Below are 25,415 nucleotides of genomic sequence, written 5' to 3' on the forward strand. Positions count from 1 at the left end.
ATTCTAAACTGAATCATTTCTTTTCCGCAGTACATTGTAATCATGCACCCTTTTATTTGTGCTTTGCTTTCCAAGACATTTTCTCAGAAATAAATGTATTGGCTCATATACGAAGCACATGCTTTAAGAATGTGTCATTTTTAAAGCATGCTTTAGCAAATATTGAGGAAGTTTTTACTTTAATACTATCCATATTTTGTAGTTATGACAAAAAAGTAATAGGAAGATTTTCATTATGTTCCTGTGTCTTAGGAAAACCTGTGGGTTTGAGTTTATTGTGTTCAGTTTCCATGTTGCTGAGAGACTGTAAGGCTAGGGCATGATAAAATTTAATGTATTTGATCTATCAGGTCCAGCTCCTACAAAGATATATAAACATACTGAAATTTAACTTGGAATTCTTTCAATAAAGCCAGTGGGTTTGCAGCTAACAGTAGGGTGCATAAGCATCCCAGTTTTGTTGTGTCAAAAGTTCTTGAGCAGATTGTATTTGTTCTTTATATGTTTTATGTGTTGGATATGTTCTTTATATGTCAAACATTAAGAGACATATAAATTTAAGTATTTTATTTTTGCTATTGTTTCAGGTAATAATTGCCCTTGCAGAGAAAAACCGGTCCCACATTCCTTACCGAAACTCTATGATGACCTCAGTACTAAGAGACAGCCTGGGAGGAAACTGCATGACTACCATGATAGCAATGCTTGCTATGGACAAAAGAAATATAGATGTATGTTATTTCTATCTTGAACAAAAATCTTATCACTTCTCTGTAGATACTGCTCTTTTGATTTTTAGTATAGATAAAAATTCAAGTGTGTAAGCTTTTATTCTTATCCTTTTAAAAGGACATTTTAATTTTGTTTCTAGGAGATAATTTGGAATATAAATAGATAATCAATGAAAATTGCTGTAGGATAGAAACAAATCCTTTAGAAAAATGTACTTTTCTCTAAATTAATCTCAAGTCAAGTAGCAATTGGGACTTGCACCTAGTGATTAACTACTCTTTTTTTCAATTTACGGATTTCCTGGTGAATAAATTTTTGAGTTATAAAAGTGCATTTCCACTGAAAACCTCGGAAGAACTTCTATTGGACTTCTTTGGAGTCAAGATTATATAGATTATGGTAGACAAATGGAGAGTTCACTAGGGAAAAAAGGGCATTAGGAGGGTAGTTCAGGATTTATATAAATTTTTCAAATATTTTGTGTCCTATCACCTATTTCCTGCACTGGAGTTACGTGTAGTGATGTTTTCTCTTTTTTTACAAATACGTCTTAGTTTTTATGAAAGGGCTGTAGTGAATGGGACTACATCTGTCTGGAGACTGATCAGCAATGATTTTCTTCAAGGTTCAGTTCCAGGGCCAGTTCTGTTCAATACATTCATAATGATCTGGATGCATGAATTGAATGGCCCACTAGCAAGTTTACTGATGATGCCAAACTGGGAGATACTGTTGACTCTCTTGAGGGACAAAAGGCCTGGCAGATGGATCTAGATATATCGGAGCATTAGACTGTGTTATTGGGATGAAATTTAATGAGTTCTGTGTTTTTATTGGAGTAATGTCCAACACAAACATAATTTGGTAGACTAGTGGATGGAAAGTAGCCCTGCAGAAATGGATCCAGGTTGCTGGTCAGAGGAGCAGTGAGCCCTGGCACCCAAGAGGATACCACATCCTGGGATGCATCAAACACAGCACAACCAGCAGGTCAAAAGAGGTGATTATCCTGCTGTCTGCCATTCTCATCTTGAGCACTGTGTGCAGGTCTGAGCCCCACAGGTTAAGAAGGATGTGAAGGTCCTTGAGTGCAGCCAGAGAAGGGCAACAAAGCTGGCTAAAGTCTGGAAAAATGTGCTGTGAGGAGCAGCTGAGGAATTTGGGCTTGTCTAGTTTGGAGCAAAGAAAGCTGAGGGTGACCTCATTCCTCTCTGCATCTTCCTGAGGAAGGAAGGTGGAGAGGGGGGTGTTGAGCTCTTCTCCCTGGTATCCAGTGATGGATTGTGTGGGTATGGTTCAAAGATATGCCAGAGGAGGTTCAGAGGACATTAGGAAGCATTTCTGTGAGAGAATTGTTAAACACTGGACCAGGCTGGAGAGGTGGTTGGTGCCCCAAGCCTGCCAGCATTTAAGAGGTGTTTGGATAATGCCCTTAACAATGTGCTTTAACTTGGTCAGGCAGTTGGACAAGCTGATCATTGTAGGTCCCTTCCAACTGAAATAGTCTAGTCTATTTTATTCTAGAACATGTAGCAATGTGAGTACATAGAACACTGCTCAAAGCCATTTATAATCAGTTTATTTCCTGATTTCCTAACATAAAAGCATTCTAATATGAATAAACAAGAAAAGAAACACTATTTAGTCTAAGACTGTTTTCTGAAATACAGTGGAAAATAGTATACTCAAACCGTACTTCATTTAGTTATAGACTTTTCCTTTAGAAAAGTGGACTTTGCTGTTAAATGAAAACGTATTGTTCAGGCTTGCAAACGTAGTTATGCAAACATATTGTCTGGTTACAAAGAAAGCTGGGAAAGTTTGTTAATATTATTTCAAGCTCTGTGAGATCAGAAACCTTTCATATATCAATTCATCAAGTGTATCTCACATTGTGTTCTAGATTTCTATTTTGGAAATATTTAGATCAAGCAATTATCCAGAACAAGCTATTAAAATTTTCACGTTCTTGCTTTAATGTATACTATTTACATCACAGATCTTATTCTTTGGTCCTCCCAAAAATAAAATGAAAAAAAAAAAACCAAAAACCAACCAAACAAAAAACCCAACAAAACAACAAAATTCCTTCTTTGTTCCCCAAAATCTGAAATGTCCAAATAATAAAGGAGGATGATAAGCTAATATGTTTGAATAACATAAAAAGATAAGTAAGTTGCTAGTCACCAAAAAATGTCAGAATTAGAATAGGTGCATGAGTCATTATCTATAGCTATGTTAGGGCTGCACGTTGGTTTATTTGTTCCACTGGGTGTACATTTCACTCACAAACAATGCGCAAGATAGAACCTCCTGCAGTATGAATTGAAGTTGTATAATAAAAGCCACTTTCTGAAGGACCTAGTGTTGTTTCTTGTAATGAAAATAATGAAGCAGAAAATTCAGAGTAAGAAAGGATACTCATATGAAGAGGACAAATAGATTATTATCCTACAGAACTGGATTACATTCCTACTTCTACCAATGAGTTTACAGAATTTCTTAAGTCGCTACATCAAATTTTTTTGGAGTGCTTGGATGAAGATGTCGATTCTGAATTGTAGACACATTATTCAATATAGCTGTAACTGAAGCAGAATGGAAGCTATTTTGAACAACAGATCATAAAATTACAACAATTGAGTATATTTTTTTTATACTTTTGACTTCAGTTTCCATTCTGTTAAGTGTAATCATTCCACACACTTGCAGAAAAGGTTGATTGATTAATCCTTGTAAAGCCCTAAGGTGTTGTGATGATAAACATGATATAAAAATGATTAGGAAATTAGATGTCTGACTTCATTAGCATTTTGATGGCATGGAGTGAACAAATTGTAAGCTAGCATATTGAACGTTGAGAACTGAATTGATTACCTACTCATTATTTTAACATGTCCTGCGCACTAAATGGGGCAAAGAGATCTAGTGGAAATGTATGTATGTGTACTGTACATATAACGGTACTTACTATATGTATAGAACTTAATTAAAATCACATTGGCTGATCATCATTGCAAAGGAGCAGCAGAGGCAGATAAAGAGCCCAACTAATACAGTGTACAACTCTATTAATTGTGAGGCCTTCCATTCTTTGATTCTCTGTGTATATATTGTGTCTTTAGCAAGAATCATATTTCCTCATGTAACCCTTATTCAGGGTTCCAAACCAAAAGCTCCAAGCACTTAAAGAGACAGAAGTTGTGTAGAAAAAGGTGTATGAACATAACATTTAAACTGGTGTTTTCCTATATTGAAGGACTGAAAACTGCAGAATTACTTCCATTCTGAAAATCAATTCTGTTACAGTAGTGAATTAATTTAGGGGCTAACAAATTTTCTTTTAAATGCAGGCTGCCACATCTCATAAGGGCTTATCATATAGTTCCTCAAGGATCATTTGTATTTCTAAGACTACTGGCTAGTATTCTATGTTTTATTACTTGACTGAACTGGATACAGGTGCTGAGGTTTTTTCATTAAATATGTATGTCTTATAGCAGGGTCTGGCATTTAAATAACAGCTGATCTGGGATGTGAGAACAATACTTATCAGCATCTTTGATTTCTCCCTGTGTGCTACGTGGGAGTACACAATGGCTGTCACAGAGTTTCCCCAACCACCTCAGTCTTGTATCTTTTTTTTTCCTGCCTCTGAGTCCTGCTGATCCCTGTCTTACTTCATCAGACAGATTTTTAGCTGGTATCACAGTTCCCCTGTATGCCTCCCAGTTTCAAGTCTCCTAGCTTGTTTCTCAGTTGTCCTGGATTTCTGCTATTCTTTCGTCCATCTTTTTCCCAGCTTCTTTTACATAAATTACCTGGTCCCTTTTTCACCAAAAAACCAACCAACCAAAACCAAAATGACAACAAAACCCCAACTTTTATTAGTTTTCCCTTTTTCTCATCATTCAAAGGTTATTGCCTTCTGTGTAGCATGACTCTGTTATCCTACAGTTCCAGCAGTGGTCTTACCTGAAACACAGTTGGTCAGGGGATAAACTGTATCAGTAAAATATGTTCCATGAATTAACAGTTTTATGTGCTTCTGTCATTAATATGCTAACCTAATTTCCTTTCGGTATTGTTATTTTGGAATGGAAAATGATAGAATATTTCTGTAACACACTCAAAAAATGAAAATGTAGTTTAATGGCTTTGTTAGCAGTCTGGCTACTCACCTGGCACAAAGGTAATCAGAATTCTCTCTTCTCTCTCATTTTTTAAATTTTTCTTCCAGGAATCTATATCAACCTGCAGATTTGCACAGCGAGTTGCTCTTATTAAGAATGAAGCAGTTCTTAATGAAGAAATTGACCCCAGATTGGTGAGAACTGTCTGGGGACAGAGGGAAGGAGATTGCTAGCTTTAAGTTTTATTAATCAATAGCATTCAAATTGATGCTGGGGATTTTATACTGAAAAGTGCCATTAAATTGTTTTCAGATGCAAGCTCCAACTTTTTTTCTGTAAAATAACTGCCACTTTAACTTTTTTTCTTTTGGACACAATTATAATTAAGTGGATCTTTATCAAATCAAAGACTTTCTCAGCTCTTAAAGCATCTGAGGAGAAATGGTCACTTTCATTATCATTTTAGTGTTGTATTTTAGTGTGATAATTCCTAAATCATAGTCACAGATCATTGGATGGCTCTAAAACTCTAAGAACATACCAAGATTGCTAATCACTTGATGAAGGCACACAGCTGCACTGAAACAATTTGTGTATTAAAAAGCTGAGAAATATACCAAGCCCTTCATTGAAATTGATTCAAGGAACATTTTAGATAGGAACAAAGAACTTTGTGAAGTTACCATTAGGAAAAAAAGAGGGAAACAAGCAAAGGAGACAGAAATAGCTAATTATGTAGCTAATGATTTTATGCATTGTTACTTGATGGTAATTAGCATATATCAGTTATTGTTAATAATTGTGCTTCTATTTTTTCTTGTCTCTTCTTCTTGACTTTCAAAGGGAATAGAAGATCTTTGTCAGGTTTTCAGCTGGTTTACTTTGTCATTTTATTATTTATTTTATTTTTCCTTGCAAGCAATTTCTAATAGCAATGGTATCACAGAGTTAAAAAAAGGCAAAAAAACCCCCAATAAGCATTGCACAGCTTCTTAATTTCTATCTGTTTTCTTTTCTTTTCTACATAGACTTTCTAGTAGCAAATCATGCAAAACATTTCTTCCATGGCCACAGAAAGCTTTGATTGAGATAAAGCGTATGCAGGCTCCTGAACATTTATACATGCTGTGGAGCTATACTCCACAAGTTTGGTATGTCTTGCTCTGCAGGATCATTTAGCAAGTAAAGCAAAAGTGGACACATGAGAGTTGGAAAATCATCCCCTCTTGTGGAAAAAGCAGGCGAACACAAGTACCTTGAATTTATATGGCCCTGTGCTCATTATGGAATTTGTTGCCCATCTTAAGTGGGCAACTCAGGGTGCAACTCTATTATTCAAAGTGCTGGACTTAAGATCTTTTTCATAATAATTAAATTTTATTGTAATAAAATAATATTAATTTCATGAAAAATCAAAACACAATTTATTGTCTGTATCTATAATCTGTGAGTCAAATGCATGCTTTATAAAGGGTGTTCACAATACCTCTTGGTGGATCTGACTTAAGTCAGATTGTTGTGTAAGCTTCATTCTTCATAATGGAGAATTCTTGACTTTTTATCTTAATGAGAAAATGAACCTGTTGTACTTTTAAGTGACTCATTTTTGAACCTCTCTCACTCATGGCTAAAGGACATAACTTAAACTGAAAATCGACGTCTTGAATTAAACCTCATCTCTTCTGGTGTTCATGTAAAAATAGAAATGAAGTTATTTGGCTTCGGTAGATTTTTGTTTGTCTTAAAAATACTTGAAAATGAATCTTCTATCCATATCCTGAAATTGGGATTTCTGTTGTTGTCAGATTGAAGTTAATCACCTAACAAATTTGAACAATGAACAGAGATCTTACTGTGATTCAGCTGTTTTAATTTTCTTAACTCAGCAGCTGTCACAAACTATATCAGAGTGTGGCACCAAAAAGGGGCAATATAAAATTAGGGTAAAATGTTTGGCCTGCAACATTCTCTAAGTGTTCTTGCAACTTCTCTAATTAACAGTCATAATTTTAATAGGCTATTAAATAAAATATTATAGACTTTCATACTTTATTGTAAAAAAAACCCTATACACTGTAAGTTTAGAGTTAAAAGAAGTAATCATATGCATGTTTAAAATAATTGAGTTTTCAAAGTAAAATCTTAGGAAGTTATGATTAAATTTAATCATTAAAAGAAATAGAAATTTTTGAAGGAGTTTTAACATCCAGCTGTCGCAATCTCATTACTGGAAAGTGAATGCAATCAAAAGTGATTAATTTTCCTTAAAAACATTCTTCTCTTGGAAAGTTATTTTGCACATGGAATCAGTGTATGCAAATCCACCTAAAAATATCACTGGCCTACTGATACATTTGAGCCATATAGAAGGAAGCTTCATTAAATAATCAACCATTAAGTGTCCAAGAATGCACTTATTCATGTCTTAGACTTAGTTATATGCATATTGCTCTGCTTTGTAGAATTTGGCTTTGAGAGTTTAATAATTAGTAAAATTTGGTTTTATACAGACATTTATTCCCAAAGTACAGATTCTAACAATGACTTCCTAGAATTTAAAAATCTTGTTAAGTTTTCCATGTAATCTTATCACATTACTATTCCTTAATACCATTGAATTTCATTATGCTGCTTCATGCCATCAGTTTGTTGTTAGCAAGTGATGCATCCTACAAGTATAGCATGCAATAATTCTAATAATTGCAAAATGTCATATGAGAAAGGAAAAAAGGTATGATTAAAGTTATGACATTCTTTGGAAATTTCTGTTTCTATAAGGGAAAGTAAAAAAATCACTTTTGTTGTATAGTTGCCCTTACTCTAACAAATGTGTCAGTTCTTAAATGTGCTTTCATTATTAAGAGGCAAAACTAATGAGTCAGAAAACATCTTTTTTATTCCTATGTCAAATACTATTTCTCTTTTGCAAAATATCTTTTGAGCTCTTTCTGTACAGCCAAGTCTTCTAACACAAGAATTTACTGAATTTGGAAGACTTTTCTTGGGTTTATAAATGGAAAAACAGGGGGAAAAAAGTGCTTGGTGTATTTAAGGTATTTTGACAGTTTTTAGAAAAGACATCTTGTTTAAAAAAAGAGAAAACTAAAGTATATTTACCTAAACTACACCTTCAACTGAAAAAATCATAAACGCTATTAATTTGTTGGTGATGTGTGGTTTATGTCTTGCTGTTTGTAGATGATTATCCAGCTGAAAAAGGAGATCCAGGATTTGAAGGATGAGTTGGCACTGGTGACTGGCAAGCAAAGAAAATCAGAGCTTTCCCAAGAAGAGCTACTTCAGTAATGTCTTACATTGTTTTCATTTTCTTCTTTTATTATTATACTTTTCATCAGTTTCTTTTTTGGCATAAATATTTAAATTCATCTCAGAGTTTTAAACTTCCTTGAGTGAATAATAAAGTGGAGTTAGGTGCCAGTTTAGAATGGCTGATTTCCATGAAAAGCTCTATGAGGCTGCTGGCTGTGTTTTTGCAGCCTCAGCATCGAGGAAGTGAAGTAAAGTAAACGCAAAGGATGGGAATGCCTGTCAAATGCCGGGCAAAAAGAAGTGTTGTATAATAGGGCAGAATGAAAAACAGTCTCTCTCAAAACTGGATATGCAATCTGAGTAGATTCCAAAAATATTCTTGCGCTAAGATGTATCCTGCTGCAGCATTAGTTTGATATAAAGCAAAAGAAATCTCACATTTCGGATCCACAATTAGTGAGTGTCTTGAAAGCCAAATATTCTTTTTTTTTTAACTGAACATGCTGTTGAAATATACTATTAATTCTGGAAAATATTGTAACATTCTGTAGCTTTTGGTAACAGATCAGTACAGCATATAGGAACTTTCTAAATATGGTGTGTTTACTCAGGTCTAAATGTTCACAATAACTGAATTCAATTTCTAGGCTTGAAAAATTGATGCTGTAGTAAGGACCTATTTGATTACTGTACCTCAAATCTATAAAGAAAGAAGTAACTGTCTAATTTTGTTTGACTAGTACATTAACAGTAACCAAATTGAAGCTATGGGAATATTTAGTCTTTAATTTCTCAAGAGACTGCTCCAGAAGACTACCAGTGCTAACAATTTCCCTTGACATGCAGGAGTCTGGAGACATGAGGCCAAGCTGCTACCTTGAACCTTGAATTTCTCATGTAGATTGTTGTCATTATTGATCTTTTACATCAGCAGTTATCAGTATATTGTCCTAACCAGAAATGGCCCTGCAGTTCCTATGGAGTTATATATATTTATCATCTGCCCAAACACGAGTGTCAAATGCACAAATAACATTGCAGAGTAGCACGAGACGTGACCAAGACTAGCCATAGAAAGAAAAGTACCTTTCTTTTTCATTATATGCAGAATCAAATGCCCTTATTAGTTTCTCTTTACCCTGGCAGAAGGGTAAAAAAAACCCTTTTAATCTTTAACAGATGACTGACTTTCAGTGATTTTATTCAGACAAACAAATAATTTATATGTTGGTTTAAATAAGTGCTTTAATAGCACAATTGTAAAAATCTGTCACATTAATTTTCCTCTGTGGTCTTGTTTGCTGCTTACTTTTTGTAGAGAAATTGGGTTTTTGAGAATCGCTTGGGTTTTCTAAGACCACAGTCACAAATCTTATTTCCTAAGATTTTTATCTTTTTGCCATGGAAATGACAGTCTTATAAATAGGAATAGGTTGTTAATAGTAATGGATTAATGGTTGATTAAATTTTTCATTATGATTATGCAAAGGAAAAGTAGGAATGTACCATCTGCATACAATTGCACTATAGCATATCTATGGGAGGCCTGATTTCAGAATTGTGACTAAAAAGTGTTTTAGTTTTATGTTTTTCCTTTTTATCTATGTGGCACAATATATAGTGCATCACACTATCAGAAAAGGTTTCTTCTGGGCTCATAACAAGGAATTTTGCATCCCATTACTCCAGAAAGAAGCAGGGTGGAGACTTTTATGAGTTTCTACCTGTATTAAATCACATAATGAGAAATAACTTTCAAGGACCTCAGCTACATTATGTCAATACAAAATTTTAAGGTTTCTAAATTTATCATTTATTTCTATTTATTTAGGCTCATGTTGCACATGTGTTCATTGTTTCAAAATTAAGTTCTTTCTTGGAACAAATGCTGTGGAATTAAAATATAGAGCAGCAGTTAAGTACTGCTGACTGGGATATAATAATTTTCCTAAGGATCAATACTAAACAAGAAGGGCCTCAAACAATTAATCTCATCAGTCATCAATGCCATATAATAATATTTTTCAGGGATTGTTTTCTTAATATGTTTTTAAGTGAAAAAAAAGAAAATTGGACATACAGAGTTTTTTCAAACAGAGAGGCAAAGAGAGTGTTAGAGAATAACTGTCACATACATGAGTCAGACTGGCTTGGTGGTACTTTGGGCTGCAGTTGAATGGAATGCTGAAAGCTAAGTCAATCTTTTCTAGAACAATTCAAGGGAAGGAAAATACCAAATGTCAGTGGTTTTGAGTTTTGCATTTGTCTGTGTTCATGCAAACAGAGTGCTCACAGATAAACAACTGATGCAGCTCAAACACCCAAATGAAAATATAATGAAATGATAGTATAAAAAGCCATTACTTCAATGAAAGTATCTATTTGTGGTTTTGAACATTTATACTTTTTGAACTTGCTTTCATATGGCAATAACATTTGTGACCATGCTGATTTACATGTCTGAGCTTGAGGTCCATAAATGTTCTGAGCATTTATGACAATCAGCAAATAGAATCTAAGTGTTCTGTCTCCAGTTAGAGTCTATCAACACATAACAGCAAATCTCCATGACAGTTCTGTTTATTGGGACTGGCCATCTAGCTTGGACCTACTCATTATCTGGAGAGTTTGTACACATTAAAGAATAAATATACAAGTGAGTAGTCCAAACAGAAGTATGGACCTGGATGATGGCTGATAAAATCATGATTGACTATTACTGGAAAATGTCTATGTTGGGATTTGCATCTGGTTTTGCATCTATAATGAAACCTAAATAATATTATTTATCAGGAGCCATACAGATCCATTTGTTATGACAGGGAGAAGAAGAAAAGAAACATGGTATAGGTGATAATGCAACATACTGTGTTGTGCTTTATTTCAAGTGGCCACCCAAGAATGATTATTAAAGCACTAGTATTGTAGGGGATTATTTTATTATTATCGTTTTTATTATTGATGCTTTTCTTAAATGTCAGAGAGGAAAAGCTAATTAAGGTCATTATGGATTTCGAATCCTACTTAGACATTTTTGCTGAGTTAAGATATCTTCTGTTTAAACTTAAATCAGCTATATCTCATTGTGTGTATATATATATATATCTGTAAATAATTCAAGTTTATATATTTATTTTCCAATTTTTTAGACTTTGACTGAAGTCCAACTGTGGTTAATTTTATTGCAAATAATTGACTAGTAAGGAGAACTGTTACAGAGGATAGTCTTATAAAAATGTATGTGTTTTAATTCTCTTTTTGATTCATCATATGTATTTTAACAGAGGTCACAGCAAAATTGATCTGCTGAAAGTATTCTGATCCTGTTGGTTTTTTTTTTTTAATTCTTTTGATGCTGAGCACAGATGGTCAAAGGTACAAAACATGTCAGTGAGAAAATCCATGCACTGAGTACACATTTATTGTTTTTGTCCCACACAATGCTTTATCTCAGGCACTTATCAGTAGAAGACAGATGCCAAAATGAAACCAAGTCCAGTGGTATGTGTGTAGATCCAATATTTTTTAGTCTAACACAATACTTATGGTATTGCGTAGGTTTTTTGCTCTCTACATATGTTGCAGGAACTAGGTGTTAGTGATTGCCCAGGAAATAAGTGTTAATAATATGTGAAAATTATATTTTGCATGTTTCTTGACTTACTAAGTCAAGAAATGCCGAACATTTCTCATAACAATGAGCTTCATTCTACTTGTTTACATTCAGAGCATTCCAAAGGAAATTGATGGGCTACTCAATGCAGTTGGAATTGCTAAATATTTGCAGGTAGCATATGAATAAGCTGATTTTCATTCTTTATTGGTTTTCTTTCCTCAAAAATCAAAATTCTTCAGGGATTTATTTTAATTTCTTTTTCATTTAATGGAAGGAAAAAATCTGTCAAATAGGCTTTCCTCATAATTGCTACAATGTCACGTTACCATTCACTAAGTTTGAAACAAAATGGAAAACAAATGCTCTTGACTTTTCTTGGGAATGGTAAATTATAATATGAAGCACCTTATCAGTTGTGTGACTAAAGCAACAGCTGTCTGGAATTCAGAATTCTGTGTTAAATGGTGAGCACTTGCATTACTGTGTCATATTTTTGATTTTATTAGTTTGTTTTCATAAATGTTAAACATAAATTAATTCTTCTGCTCTCATTTTGTTTCTCTAAAAAGCACAGCTTAAAAATTTCAGCTAGACTACATAAGTGGTTCAGAATGTACTTCATAAAATGGTTCCAAAATCTGAATTGCTTGCTTTGGATCTTGCCTTCTATTTCCTCAGCAGTAAAAGGCTGATCTAAATATTTCTTTGAGCTGAAGAATTAGTTTCATATTTAAAGGGAAAAAATTAGAAAAGGAGCTCTTTGAAGTATTTTTAAAAACTAGAAAATAACATCCTACATCCCAAATACAAGGAAATTATACTCTTTCAGGTTTCAGCATTATGCTTTAGAATAGAATTAAATTACCTTCAAATGTTTGAGGGTTTTTTTGTGAATTATATGCCAAAAGTAAAAGGGAAAATCCTTTTTGTTTGAATAATTTGTGATTTTTTTAAAATAATATAAATGAGCTCACTAGCAATTTTCAGTATGTGTCCAGAAAGTCAGGATTTCAAATCAACGTCCTATGTTCCAGAGAACCCACGCTTTTGCCAGCTGGCAATCTCTGAGAACAGGACCGGAAGTACTGGCTTAGCAGTTTAATTTATTAATAACTTTACCTTATTCCTTTCAGATACATATGTTATTACAGACACTTCTATTTTTTACTTCAACAGTCATATATTGTTCATCTTACTCAAGTCCTGGAGATCTCATTACTTCTGTCCTATGTTTGTTCTGTTTCAACATAGTGACATCTGTATGCTATCATAGTATTAACAATATTGCACTGTTGCACAGTACAGACCTTTAACAGTTACTCAGTTAAGCTGTTGAACAAATGGGTTCTTTTACAAAGCAGAGCAAATGTTCTTATTTGCTGATGTCAGTGTTCAATTTCATTTGCAAGGTGGAAGAAATAAAGGCATATCACCTTGCCTTTTGGCAACACACTTTTGCAGACTATAGATCTGTGTAGAAGTTAGCAGATTGACCGACATGGACTGTGTAGGCAGTATTTGAGAGAAAACAAGCTACCTTAGCTATAAAGTAGTCTTAAGATGTCTCATGTTAACTGCTTGCTTAGGTGCCTGATTTAGAATGCTATTAAATCAGTGTATTTTCTTAGAGAACATATTTTCTCCTACATGTTATGAAATCTGTAGCAACAGCACAGAAAGTTCAGATTCCTAATGCATGCAGCTAAAGCTATGTGCTTAAATTGTAAATAATTTTCTGTGATCCTGCTTTTTGTTCCAAGGCCCCTGAAAGAAGGGGGAAAAAATCTTATTTAAACTGATCACCTTTTACATTGAAAGTATTCAGAGATAATAAACTGTAAAGTTCTTTTCGAAGGATAGCAAGTTTGTTTTAGCATGGGGGTGGGAGGGAAGTAGGTGATCGACCATGTCCTGCTTTTTAGTGTTCAAAATTATACCAGTTATCCAATGTTATATGATTTCAACAGTAATAGTGAAATAAACGCATATTAGTGAGGTGTATGGAGAAAACATGACATAGCTTCCACTGATTATTTATAGGTTTGAAAAAATCTTGGAGCCAATTTTCAAATATATATGACCAAATGTGATCATAGAAGCTTTTTGAATCTCGCTGAAATTCATTGAATATTTGGTCAGGTGCATTCTTCTGAAGGTACCACTAAATATCTGTTTGCATCTTTTGGAACTTTGAATACTTTTTGATAGTCTTTTCCTTTTGAGCTTATAAGTAATAACCTGTAAGTGGTACTTTACAGAGTTTTTTAAACTACTTCTGTCTTCTATACTGTAGGATTATCTTGATGTTCATCCATATGAGTACTTTTGGCTTTTTTGAATTGCTGTTATGCTTGTCCTGTGTAATTTCATTTTATTTCAAGTTCTTACTTTGTAGATATTTTGATTTTTTTAAATTTTGATAAACTAAAGGTTGGTTTTCTCTTGCTACTTTTAGATATACTCCAGTGATTAGAACATAACTACTGTTATGGCCACAAGTATTAGCTGGCAGTGAGTAGCATTCCTTTCTGTATGCGCTTTTGGATTGTTTTTATAAAGTGCTGTTGAAGAAGGAAATCATCTACTCAGCAAGCTACTTGACATGTTTCTTCTCTCAAAAAAAAATTGCATGTGTAGAATTAAAGGCAGTAGGCACCTTTTTCTCTCATAAACCAGTCTTGGTCTTTTTACTGTCCAGTCCAAATCACCCCTTTTCTTACTGATACAAAGATTTAGAGCTGTGTGCATTTCATCATTGAAATGAATGCTTTTCAACTGTGTAGAAACTCATCTTACATCTGTTTGCCACATGGTAGCCATCTAATTCAGAAGAATCTCCTGTAATATGTCATTGTTAGAGCACTATATAGATATTTTTCAAAACTGTATAAATCTTACTGTCTGTAGAAGCATAAGACACTCAAAGGCTTACTGCTCTTACTGCCCTGGTCTAAGACTGAACCAAATCATTGCAGCCTATACGAGAGCTATGATAATGGAATTATTCTATGAAATATCTACTGAAGGGATTGTACAAAGGCTTATGTAACTGCTTCCACTATTTACCTGAATTCTTATTTCACCTGGGAGTTAGCACACTTTTGTTAAATGAGGGGTTAAGCAGTTATTTCTGGACACAGCATAGAGAATTATCCTCTTGGTCAGTTAAGCTGTCATGTGTACTACCTGTCAGCAATGTATAACAGCTCTTCTCAGGGAAAGCTGAATGTATTCTGTGTACTTTTACCTTCTGTCATTTCATTCACAACAATGCCTGGAAATACCTTTCCTTTTTTCTCCCTATCTTCCATAGCATTATTCCTAGAATCCACTACTTTGAATCTCATGGTCTTCCCATGCTGATGCACACTTGAAGCTAATTTAGCTTCAAGTTAGCTGTTCTTAAATGTATTAGTCATTCTGCTTCCACTATCATGCATTTTTTAGATCAATGGATTCATAAAACTTGTAGAGATGTGGCATTCCTATTTAAACAATATGGACATCATTATTAAACTTAAAAATAATTTTTGGAATGAATGTATTTTAAAACAAATTGATACCAATTATGTTACCAATAGGAAAACTATTGGAAAGTCAAGGTAAACAAATTTGTTTAATTAAAACAAACTCTCTAATTACCACAAGTTCTTCATCAGCAACCTTGTTAGCAGCCTAGTTTTCATAAACTTAGATTTTTGCTCGTGACAGAGTTCAGAACTGACACACAAAATTAATTGTTATTTAAGTGGACTTAATTTTGATACATAACATACAGTGTCAGTGATCAGGGGTTAAAAGGCCAGTTCTCTCAGGAATGAATCATGGCACATAAAGCAAGGTCAAAACAAGTCCTTCCAAATCTGTGTTTTGAGACTGTGCATCCTGCAAGCTATTGAGCGCTCCAAACTTTAGAAACTTACTCAGTTGGCTGGGAGTGCTTTTCTGATGCATTTCAGCTGTGTAATTTGCACCCTGGTTCATCCAAACAAGTGACTGATTCAGAAGCAGATTTTTAGAAAAAATATAGGTGCATGTTATTTAATGAATTGGTAAAAGCGAAGTAGTACAGTGCTCAGTTAATCATTCTGAAGTTGTGCTATCAGAAAAATTGCATGGAATCTGAAGTAATGTGGGTAGAAAAGTTTTGTGATTTATGTGTAGTCTAATCAGTAAGCATTCTTCATTAAAGAAGAATTTCTGAAGGGTGGAAAGTAACAGAAGAGAAATAAAGTTGATAATGTAGAAGCTGTCTCTGAGCTGCAGTACAGTGTGTGTTTACATTATTTGCAAAAGAAAAGATATAAAGAGGGGAAGGCTCCACGAAGAACTTGGGCCTGATTTACAGTCACTAATGAAAGAGCACTATTAGTTTAACACATTTCCATCCCAACTGTTTACGACTGTTCTACTGTGAGTTTTCTTCCAAGCATCAGCACAAGGACTTGTGCTTGACACAGCTTGTGGTTTCACATTCTGTTATCATGATTCAAGCCTGCCTCGATTAGCGCTTTAATACTTTTCTTTTTGTACAATGTTAATATGTAAAGGGCCACTATCAAAATTAGTTTAAAATTAATTTTGTAAATCACTTAATACTGTTCCCTTGACAGTGACTTAAAAACTTTTGTGCATGTGTGTAATCTTTTGCTCCTGTTTGGGGTTTTGTTGTTTGGTTTTGGTTTTTTTTTCTGATGAGCACTGGGAAAGAAAGACCCATTCTTTGTTTACTGCTGGTTTTCACAGAAAATGGGTTTTTGTTTCATACTTCTCTATTCTTCATCCTTCTGAGAACTTCTGTTGGGAAAACTATTTTTTCTGATACAGCAGGGTTCTGGCAATAGTCTTCAGCATACTCTTGTTCTTATTAATGTAAGTTAGGCCTGCTGTTTTCAGGGCAGAACATTGCAGTAGTAAAAGAACATAAATCTATTAAAAATTACCTTGGATGCTCCATTTACTTTAATAACATCAAACCATATTTACTGCTCTGTAGTTTACCTTACAACATACAAGAGAAAAGAGAAAAAGGGAATCGCTTTGCATGCCCATGAGTAATGAGACATCTTCATATGATACTTATTTTCCTGTCATGTAAAATTAACAGTGATCGTCCACATTCCAGTTTTGATTAGCACAAATTCTGCATGAAAACATTTTTGAGAGCCTTACTAAGCTAAAACTAATGAAGAGTGCAGCATCTGGCTTGCTAATGTTATTAACTACAACAAATGAAAGATTATTAGTTTAATGTTTGTTTATACCCAAAAATAGAGTTTTTACAATTTCCAAAATATACTTTTAGGTTTGGGGGATTTTTTTTTATACTAGTTTAATACTTTCAATGTAAGTATCTTGTGGCTAGGTACTTCTGTTTCAGATAAATGGAGCCTTTTCTGATACAACTCACCAGCATAACAAAATTCCTTCAAATCAGACCAGAAACCTATACAGGCGTAATATATCATGTTTTAGGCCAGATGTCACATCTCTACAAATAGTCAGTCTTTCTCTTACATGCTGCCATCATCTTTCCAGCTCTCATATTTCAGGATGCATTGCAGTTCATTCTCAAGACAAAGGGAAGAGGATTTCTAAGCCCAAATTAGACTTTTAAACCGCTTACTAAGATATATTTCTGGGAAACTGCAAGTGCAAATTCAAACTCCACCAACTGGGTTCAGATTTAGGGCTTCCTGGTTCCTGACAAATACTCTTTGCTATTTTAATAGGCAAATGGCAGGCAACAATGACAGGCATATGCCCTGTAAAGCATAATTTTATAATTTTAAATGTTTATTTAGGTTATCATCCTCAGAAGATGAACTTAAGTTCTGAGCCAGAGCTAGGGAATCTAAGGTAGCTGCATCAAGTGCCCAAGAAGGGCAAGAGTTCATCTCTGTGCCTAGCGTTTCTTTTGGACTAGTTTTGTTCAGCTCCCCACTATATATGCAAGCCTTGTAAACGTCACTATGCCCAAAATATTTTAAAGTCTAGTCTTCTGAGAGAGCAGATTTTAAGTCTTTTCAATTATGATATAGCAGAAGAGCAAAAGGTTACAAAATAAATGAGAAAAAGAAAAGATTACTTCTAAGATGCTTTTAGTTCTAGAACTGTTCCTTAGCATGTACCAGTATGTTCAGATATGCAGTTGTAGAATCTTCAGTATCAAATCCAGGTTTCATTAATCAGAACAAAAGTACATTTCAAATGCATAGACCTTGAAGAAAAATAGCCTATTAATATTAGGCAGCTTGGTACATTTGGCATGCCACTTTGCAGAGTTGTCTCCTTGTTTGTGAAATTTCTTTTTTTCTCTTAAAAAATGTAATTTCCAGGTTGGATGAGTTAATTGAAACATTTGTCAAAGATAATGATCCTGATAGCTCTCTAGAGGTTGGTGCCGACATGCGGAAGATCAAGTATTGCTTCGTTCACATGAAGGTATTTTTTTTAAATGGGGATCAAAGTGCAGCTGGTACTCTGAAAATAACTTGGAGATATTCATGGTTTAAAAGTGTTAAAAGAAATTCAATGTAGTTGAGAGGTACTGGGAAAGGGTAAAACAATTGAATTTTATGTAGTGTGGAAGACTCATAGAAAACTTAAATTTAGCTGGGAAAATTCAGCAGTGTTTTGTGGAAACATCAGCAAGGATCCCAGTATGCAGTAAATTGTAAGAGACTGGAAGTTACTGGAATCAAGACAAGTCATTTTTATATGGATAGATGTTCTCATCTGTATTTCCAGCATTACTGACGCTTTATTTTGGACAAACTATATTGACAGAGGTAAAAATGTAGGTTAAAAACCTTATATCCCTTTACCTATTACACTAATTCTTCTGATGGAGTTGCAAGACCTTCTGAATCATTGAGAAAACAAGATACACTTGATAATTGTGAAATTTTAGAAGATAATACTTTTCTGTATTTTGGGATATTGTCTTTTCAACATAATAGTGTATACATTCCTGATTTTAATTTATTATTTTTAAATAATTAGTTTTTAATTATATTTTTTAATACTGTGATACTAGAGAACACTGGAGTTTGTGTAGAAAGAGTAAAGTAAATTGAACCCTTGCTAATGGAGATTAAAAAATACAATTTGTTTCATACTTGATTCAATGGATATAATTTGACAGTCAACTGTGGCATGATTTTTTTCTGTCAAGACTATAGAAAGGTTTTACCTTTCTTTCTATAGCTAGACTCCCTCAGAATAGAATACACAGAGCTAGAGGAAAAGTTGAAAGGATGTGCTTATTTTTGTTTCTCTTTATAGCAAATTATAAATCATCCAATGACTTCAGGTAAAAAACTGCTCTCAGAAGACATCTCTGAAGAAAAAAACAGTAATGAAGAACTGGAAAAATTGAAAGGACTTTTGCAGCAAAGAGACAATGAAATCAGTATCCTTTGTGGGGAAAAAAGTACTATTTGGGTTTGAGATGATCTTACAACCATTTTTCTTTGTGTGAGAGAGGCTGTACTGTGTTAAAGGAAATAGTCAATTCCCAGCTTTTATGTGACAGGACTTCTGCTTTGCACCTGCTTCTCTTTCCATTTTTACCAAAACCAAAATCCTGGATCCAAGCACCTCATCGCTTTAGAATGGTCCAACCAATAACCAAATATTGTGGATCAGGCCACACCTAAAACATTCTCCTCAAGCAAATTAAACTGCTTTTTAGAGGGGGAAACTGATGCTATATATATAAAGACCAATCTATTACCTTACAAAGAATAGAATTTCCTGTGTGTCTTATTTTTAGCCAAATGAGGTGTTGCAACAATACTGGCCAATTTGCCCTTAGAACAAATATAAAACTTGTACTTTTTACATTTAAATTTAAATCTTTTTGCACATAAAACTGCTAAACTGTTCAGACGTGCTTTGTCCATTTCACTGCCTCACAGGAAACATGAGTAGCTGCACTGCAGCATGACAGGTGGGAGGTATTTTTTGCAGTTTGGCAGACCTGTGAGCTAACCACAGATACTACAGCCCCAGCTTTGTGGCTACTCAGTGGGGAAAGTTTGTAATACAGCAGAGAAATTAAAATATGGGGTTGTTGAATGTAAAGGTAACAAGGGTTTTCTCACAGTTATTAGTAGAGAACTGTTGCATTCTTTGTGCTCAACAATTCCAGCTCAGTTTTATATGTCAAAGGAGAATAGCATTTTTCATTGGGGTGTAGCGTGTTACCTGTCTGAACTGAGGTGGCAAGAAAGCTTCCCCATTTCTGCTCTTTCACAGATGATAAGATTCTGTTTTTCCAAGGTGCAGTTTCAAATAAATTTAGCTAATACACTAACTCGTTTCTTTTGAAAGAATTTTCTTTCAAAAACTTCTTCAGTTTTTTTAATGTAAATTTTAATATCTGAATTCCCAGAAATATTTCCTCCTGAAATGAATTACTTCATTAACATGAGAAAAAAAGCAAAAGATCTCTATCAAACACACTTCTGCTCAACAGAATTATACAGCTTTGCTCACAGAAGTGAAAAGAGGAAACTTGTGCAAATCCATGTAAGAGTTAAATAGAGAGAATATAGGAAGACTTTGAAGACAAGACTGATTTAGGGAGTCTGCAGTGGCTAAGTGACAGTGCATCATCACTAGAACATTAATAACATGTCTAATGTGATGGAGTGGTGGGAAGTATGGAAGCTGTTGAATAAACTATGAGTTCCCTCTTGCCTACAGTAGCTAGAAGCTATCATAAAAACTGAATTGAAAAGTGTTTTATTATTATTACTTAGTCTCATTAATAATATTCCCCAAAGACTACTTAGAATTTCTGCTGTTCATTAAGAAGATTAATTAGGATTAAGAAGAGTAGCATATAAAAAAAAACAGATCACAGGGACTTCAGTGTTGCTAATTGAATGTATGCAGGATTTCCATTATATGTCCTCTATGAGCTGTTAGGCAAAATGTATTTATATCTTATATACTTCCAGTAAATTCACAGTGCTATTGCAAGAAATTTCCTAAAGACTTTTTCTAAATTTTAGTGAACCTTTTGTGAATTAAGAGTTTTTTTCTTTTGTTATTCTGTAATAAAAAAGTTTTTTTATTAAAGAATTTAAAAAATAAAAAGGATCTACCACAATGGCAATAAGATCCTGTTTGTATGTAAATGCTTTTATCAGGAGTTGATTGAATGGGATCAGCCATTGTGGTCGATGTGTGACTTTGTTATTGTTTTAGTAGGAACTAATCTGCTGTTTGGAAAAACTGAGGTGGATGAAAATAATTGCAAAGAATATGTCCAACTTTGTTTTCACATTCACACATATGCTTCCATAATGTGAATTTCTTCACTTTGGAAAAAAATAAAAGGCTTATGGACAAACGATGATAGTCCCTTTAAAAAAAAAAAAAAGACAAAAAAGGAAAAAGTTTTTCCTTAATATATTTTGCAGATATTCTGGTAACTATGCTGAAAAAAGAAAAAAAGAAAGCGCAAGATACTCTTTCCCAGCTTAATGCCACCTCTGCTGGTTCTACAGTCTTGGAGCAGTCTCCTTCTATGAGCTTGGAAGAAAGTCAGAGTCCATCTAGATGTTCTAGTCTGAAAGAGGCAAAAGTTTTCAACTCTTCCATTCCCAGACTACCTTTTCTTTCCAGAGCAACAGGTTAGTGTAATCAATTAAGTGAACAGTTATTGGATCATTTCAGTATGATTTATAGTATATCCTTCAAATGTGAACCAAAACAAGGAAGTTTTATTTTTAGTACTAGTCATATTGTGCTAATCCTATATCTACAAATGCAGGGTTTTAAATTTAAAGCCCTCTAAGGTGCTGATGACTTTTACAAACTTATGTATATACTCTGTTGAACAACCCTATGGAACCATAGTATATATTCAGTTGCAGGCCCTTGATTCTTTGAGTAAATAAACAGAAAAAAATGGGGCTTTGAGCATAATTCATTAAGAAACATATGGAAATAATTTTTGCCCCTGGAAGATCCATTTCAATTTATCCATATAAGTGACATTACAGGATTTAAGTTTGTGTTTAAATCATTGTAGAAGCAACTCAAACAATTGAAATAATATCGACCAGTTAGCATGGATAGGTAAGGCAGTTTTTATAGTGGTTATATGAAAAGTACTAAGTGTGGATCATTGCAATTTTCTTTCCTTACATCATTTGAACTAGTTATTTATGAAAATGGGTAACAATATTCTTGCAAGTTGTTAATTTCTAAATCCACATAAAATACTTCCAATAACTGTAGATAGATTTGTCGTGCATGGTTTCATGTTTTCTTCATTTTCCAGTTGAATTGTTCAAATAAAAAGATTTTTGGTGTCAGCAGATTCTAGAAGTGCCTATGTTTTTGTTAGTAGAGAACATACCTCATCCTAGATTATCACATATGACTACTACATATTCATAATGTATATTTCTGTAAGCTTTTTATGCATTTTGGGGGGCAGCTAGCTAAAAGAAAAGTTTTCAACGTACCTTTGAAACTCAGACGTGGCATCTGGTAAGTAGAAACTTAGATTTTGCTAGAGTACTAGTGGGAGCGGAGTTCTTAAACCATGTAAGGTTGCCAATTATCCTCTAAAATTGCATTGTAATTGAGCTAGTCAGTTTTCACACTTTTTTTTTTGTTTCAGTTTCTCAGATACTGAGGAATCCCCTTTGCTTTCTACTGTTTATATTCACCATCCTTCTTCTCATTTTATAGGAAGAATTTATTGGATTTGGTGTCACAATACTATAAACTAAATAGAATCATGTCCTTATAACACATTTCCTTTTCATTACCTCAAAAATATGCCAGCAAATAATAGCTATATTTTTTCAACAAATTGCTAGTATAATTACCTCTTTCATACAGTGGCATTTCTTTGATCTTTTTAAAAAAACCCTCATAAGCATGAGAAAATACTTAGTATTGATCAATGCATTCTCTTTTTACAAGCATTGTGTGGGTATGTTCATATGAGTTTTCTTTTAATGTAAAGTAGGAAGTTTGAGCATGTCAGCTCAAATTGACCGCATTGTAGAACCTTATTGCCTGCACTGTGCACTGGCAAGGCCCGGTTGGATGGGGCCCTGAGCAGCCTGCTCTAGTGGAAGATGTCCCTGCTCTTGGCTGGGGTTTGGAACTTGGTCATCATCAGGGTCCCTTGCAATCCAAAGTATTTTGTGGTCCTTGCTAAGTTTGGATGAGGCATCATTCTCACTCAAGCACAAAGCCTCATTTTTCATCTGTTGAAAGACTGAAAATTATCTTCATCACTATAAAACTATCTATCCATTTCAAAATCTATCTAAGCTGTATATATATATATGTATGTTATTTTGTCTATAGGATTTAAGAATTCACTAAAGATTGTGAAAGGGCTTGGGCCTGAGCCAGGCTCAACTCCCAGGTAGAAGCTTTCATGTAGTATTAAAGCTATTCTTCATAATTTAAATCCTTTGCATCCTTTACATTGTTTATGAGGATTTCAACTTACAGCATGAAGGCTATATGCTATGTTAGCTATTTGAACAATTTGGGTTTTTTTTAATTCTGTACTCTCAAACCTGCTATCAGCCTGATTTATTGCATTATAACATCATATTTCTAGTGTCTCTAATGTGTTTTCCATTTTCCTATCTGATTTCCTTATCCTGAAAATTAAATTAGGAAATCAAAAGTATTGGAAAAAATACTTAGTTTTACAAAATAGTTGTTGGAATGTCTATCTAATAATTTGTTTTAAAAAATATATATTTAGAACCGTTCATTTATTTTGCAGTTGATTTATTGTGTAGCTTGCCCAGGAACAGATCTTCACCATTCTGTTGTAGAATAATACTTATCATTTTTTCCCATATGATCTAGGACCATATCTACATTGAAAGATATGTGTAACCAGGTTTCTTGTCTATCCTATCGAGACGCTTCTTGAAGTAGGAGAAAGGCAGTAATACTATTTCACTACTGAGCTTGATGTAGTAATCTGTGATAACGGGAAATTTATCTTGATCTCATCACAGCGGTAAAACAATTCCTGGTCCAAATTTGTCCCTCAGCAGGCTGACTTTGAAGGTAAATGAGTTGTGACTCAAACAATGGTTAATGTTGTACAGGTACAGCTGTAATTCATCTCTTTTTAGGTCCATCCTACACTGAATGTGCATGATCTTTTCAGAAGAAACTGCATGAACATAAAAAATCTTCAAAGATTTGACATACGGTATTGTTTAGTTTCCTCTACCTTTCCCCACCATGTGTATTCCTGAAACTCTAAACAGAGGCCTTTAATGGCTGTACAGACTCAAGGATTAACAAGGCTTAACACCCAGGTTTGATTTCCATGTAGGTTTTTGGGCACCATTATGTAATATTATCAGCTGATAGTACTAAGTTGTAAAGCGTTTATTCCACAGAATCATACAATTTTTTTGTGTTATGTAAGGGTCCTTAAGAATCATCCAGTTTCAAACCCTCTGCCATGGCCAGGAGTGCCACTCACTAGACCAGGTTGCTCAGGGCCCCATCCAAACTGGCCTTGAACACTTCCAGGGATGGGGCATCCACAATCTCTCTGGGCAACCTGTTCCAGTGCCTCACCACCCTCTGAGTAAGGAATCTGTTCCTAGCATGTATTCTAAACACATTGTCTTTCAGTTTAAAACCATTGCCCTTTATCCTGTCACTACCTGTCCATATAAAAAGTCCCTCTCCCTCCTTTTTATAAGCCCTTTAGATAATGGAAGGATACAATGAGATCTCCCTGGATCCTTCTCTTGTCCATGCTGAGCAACCACAGGTCTCTTTGCCTGTGTCTGATTTAATGTTGAGAGGTACTTTTTTTGAACAGGTATGTCTTTAGCTGCTTGTTTGAATATTGTATTTGAAATAATGTCACCAGTAAAATATTGTTGAACATGAGATTTGACACCACTGGAGACCTAACTAAGAACAGCTGCAATTAGACATGTGGATCATTGTTGTTTTGTATTGTGCCTTTTTCAGTTTGTGTCAGAGTCTGGATTGGGCTGTACTTCTTGACAGCCGCAGCAGAGAAATATGCAAATGCAGTGTCCTAGTAATGCCCTAGCTTTCTGTGCTGGTTTTGGGTCCCATAGCATTGAATTCTACCTTAATTAAAAATGATACCAGTTTACATGCTGGCAGATTTCTTTTTCTTGGATCCCAGAAGACTTCTTTTAGGAAGGACTGGATGGCAGGCAGGCTGCCTGGAAGCAGTGGAAGGCTGCCTGCTGCTGTCATTTTGTCGAGTCAGATGGCATAAAACAGTGAACAGACCAGAACTTGCTATCTTAGTGCAAGTGTTACACCATAAAAGGGGATAACTTGCTTTTTAATATCCATCCTCCATCACAGACAAACCACGTGAGAGAGAGTGAGCAAAACAGTCTGGCATAGTAGCCACCGTTATTATTGCATCATAATATCTTTCCTGATTCTGAAACAGACATAACTAGCTATGAATTTAAATTATGTTTCAGATGATCGTATCAGAAAATGCAAAGATAAGTTATTGGCATAATAACCTGAGCATAACAAATGCTTCAGCAATTTTGCTTTTAATATAATCATTTAGTTCATAATCATAAAGTATCTACTGCAGCTTTGTGTTAATAATTCATATCTTCTAGACATATAATTGTAGA

General features: G+C 34.3%; 1 protein-coding gene across 1 annotated transcript in view; it reads left to right on the forward strand.

The window, feature by feature from the left end:
* The window catches only part of KIF6 (kinesin family member 6), a 147,084-nt gene that overhangs the window by 39,507 nt on the left and 82,162 nt on the right, over positions 1-25,415 (forward strand). The window contains exons 8-13 of the mRNA XM_030945763.1: positions 588-731; positions 4,973-5,059; positions 8,064-8,167; positions 18,090-18,195; positions 19,039-19,165; positions 21,186-21,398. Coding sequence (XP_030801623.1) covers positions 588-731; positions 4,973-5,059; positions 8,064-8,167; positions 18,090-18,195; positions 19,039-19,165; positions 21,186-21,398 — 781 coding nt within the window. The remainder of the gene's footprint in view (positions 1-587; positions 732-4,972; positions 5,060-8,063; positions 8,168-18,089; positions 18,196-19,038; positions 19,166-21,185; positions 21,399-25,415) is intronic.

The sequence above is a fragment of the Camarhynchus parvulus genome, chromosome 3 (assembly GCF_901933205.1).
Source record: "Camarhynchus parvulus chromosome 3, STF_HiC, whole genome shotgun sequence".
Classification (NCBI taxonomy): domain Eukaryota; kingdom Metazoa; phylum Chordata; class Aves; order Passeriformes; family Thraupidae; genus Camarhynchus; species Camarhynchus parvulus.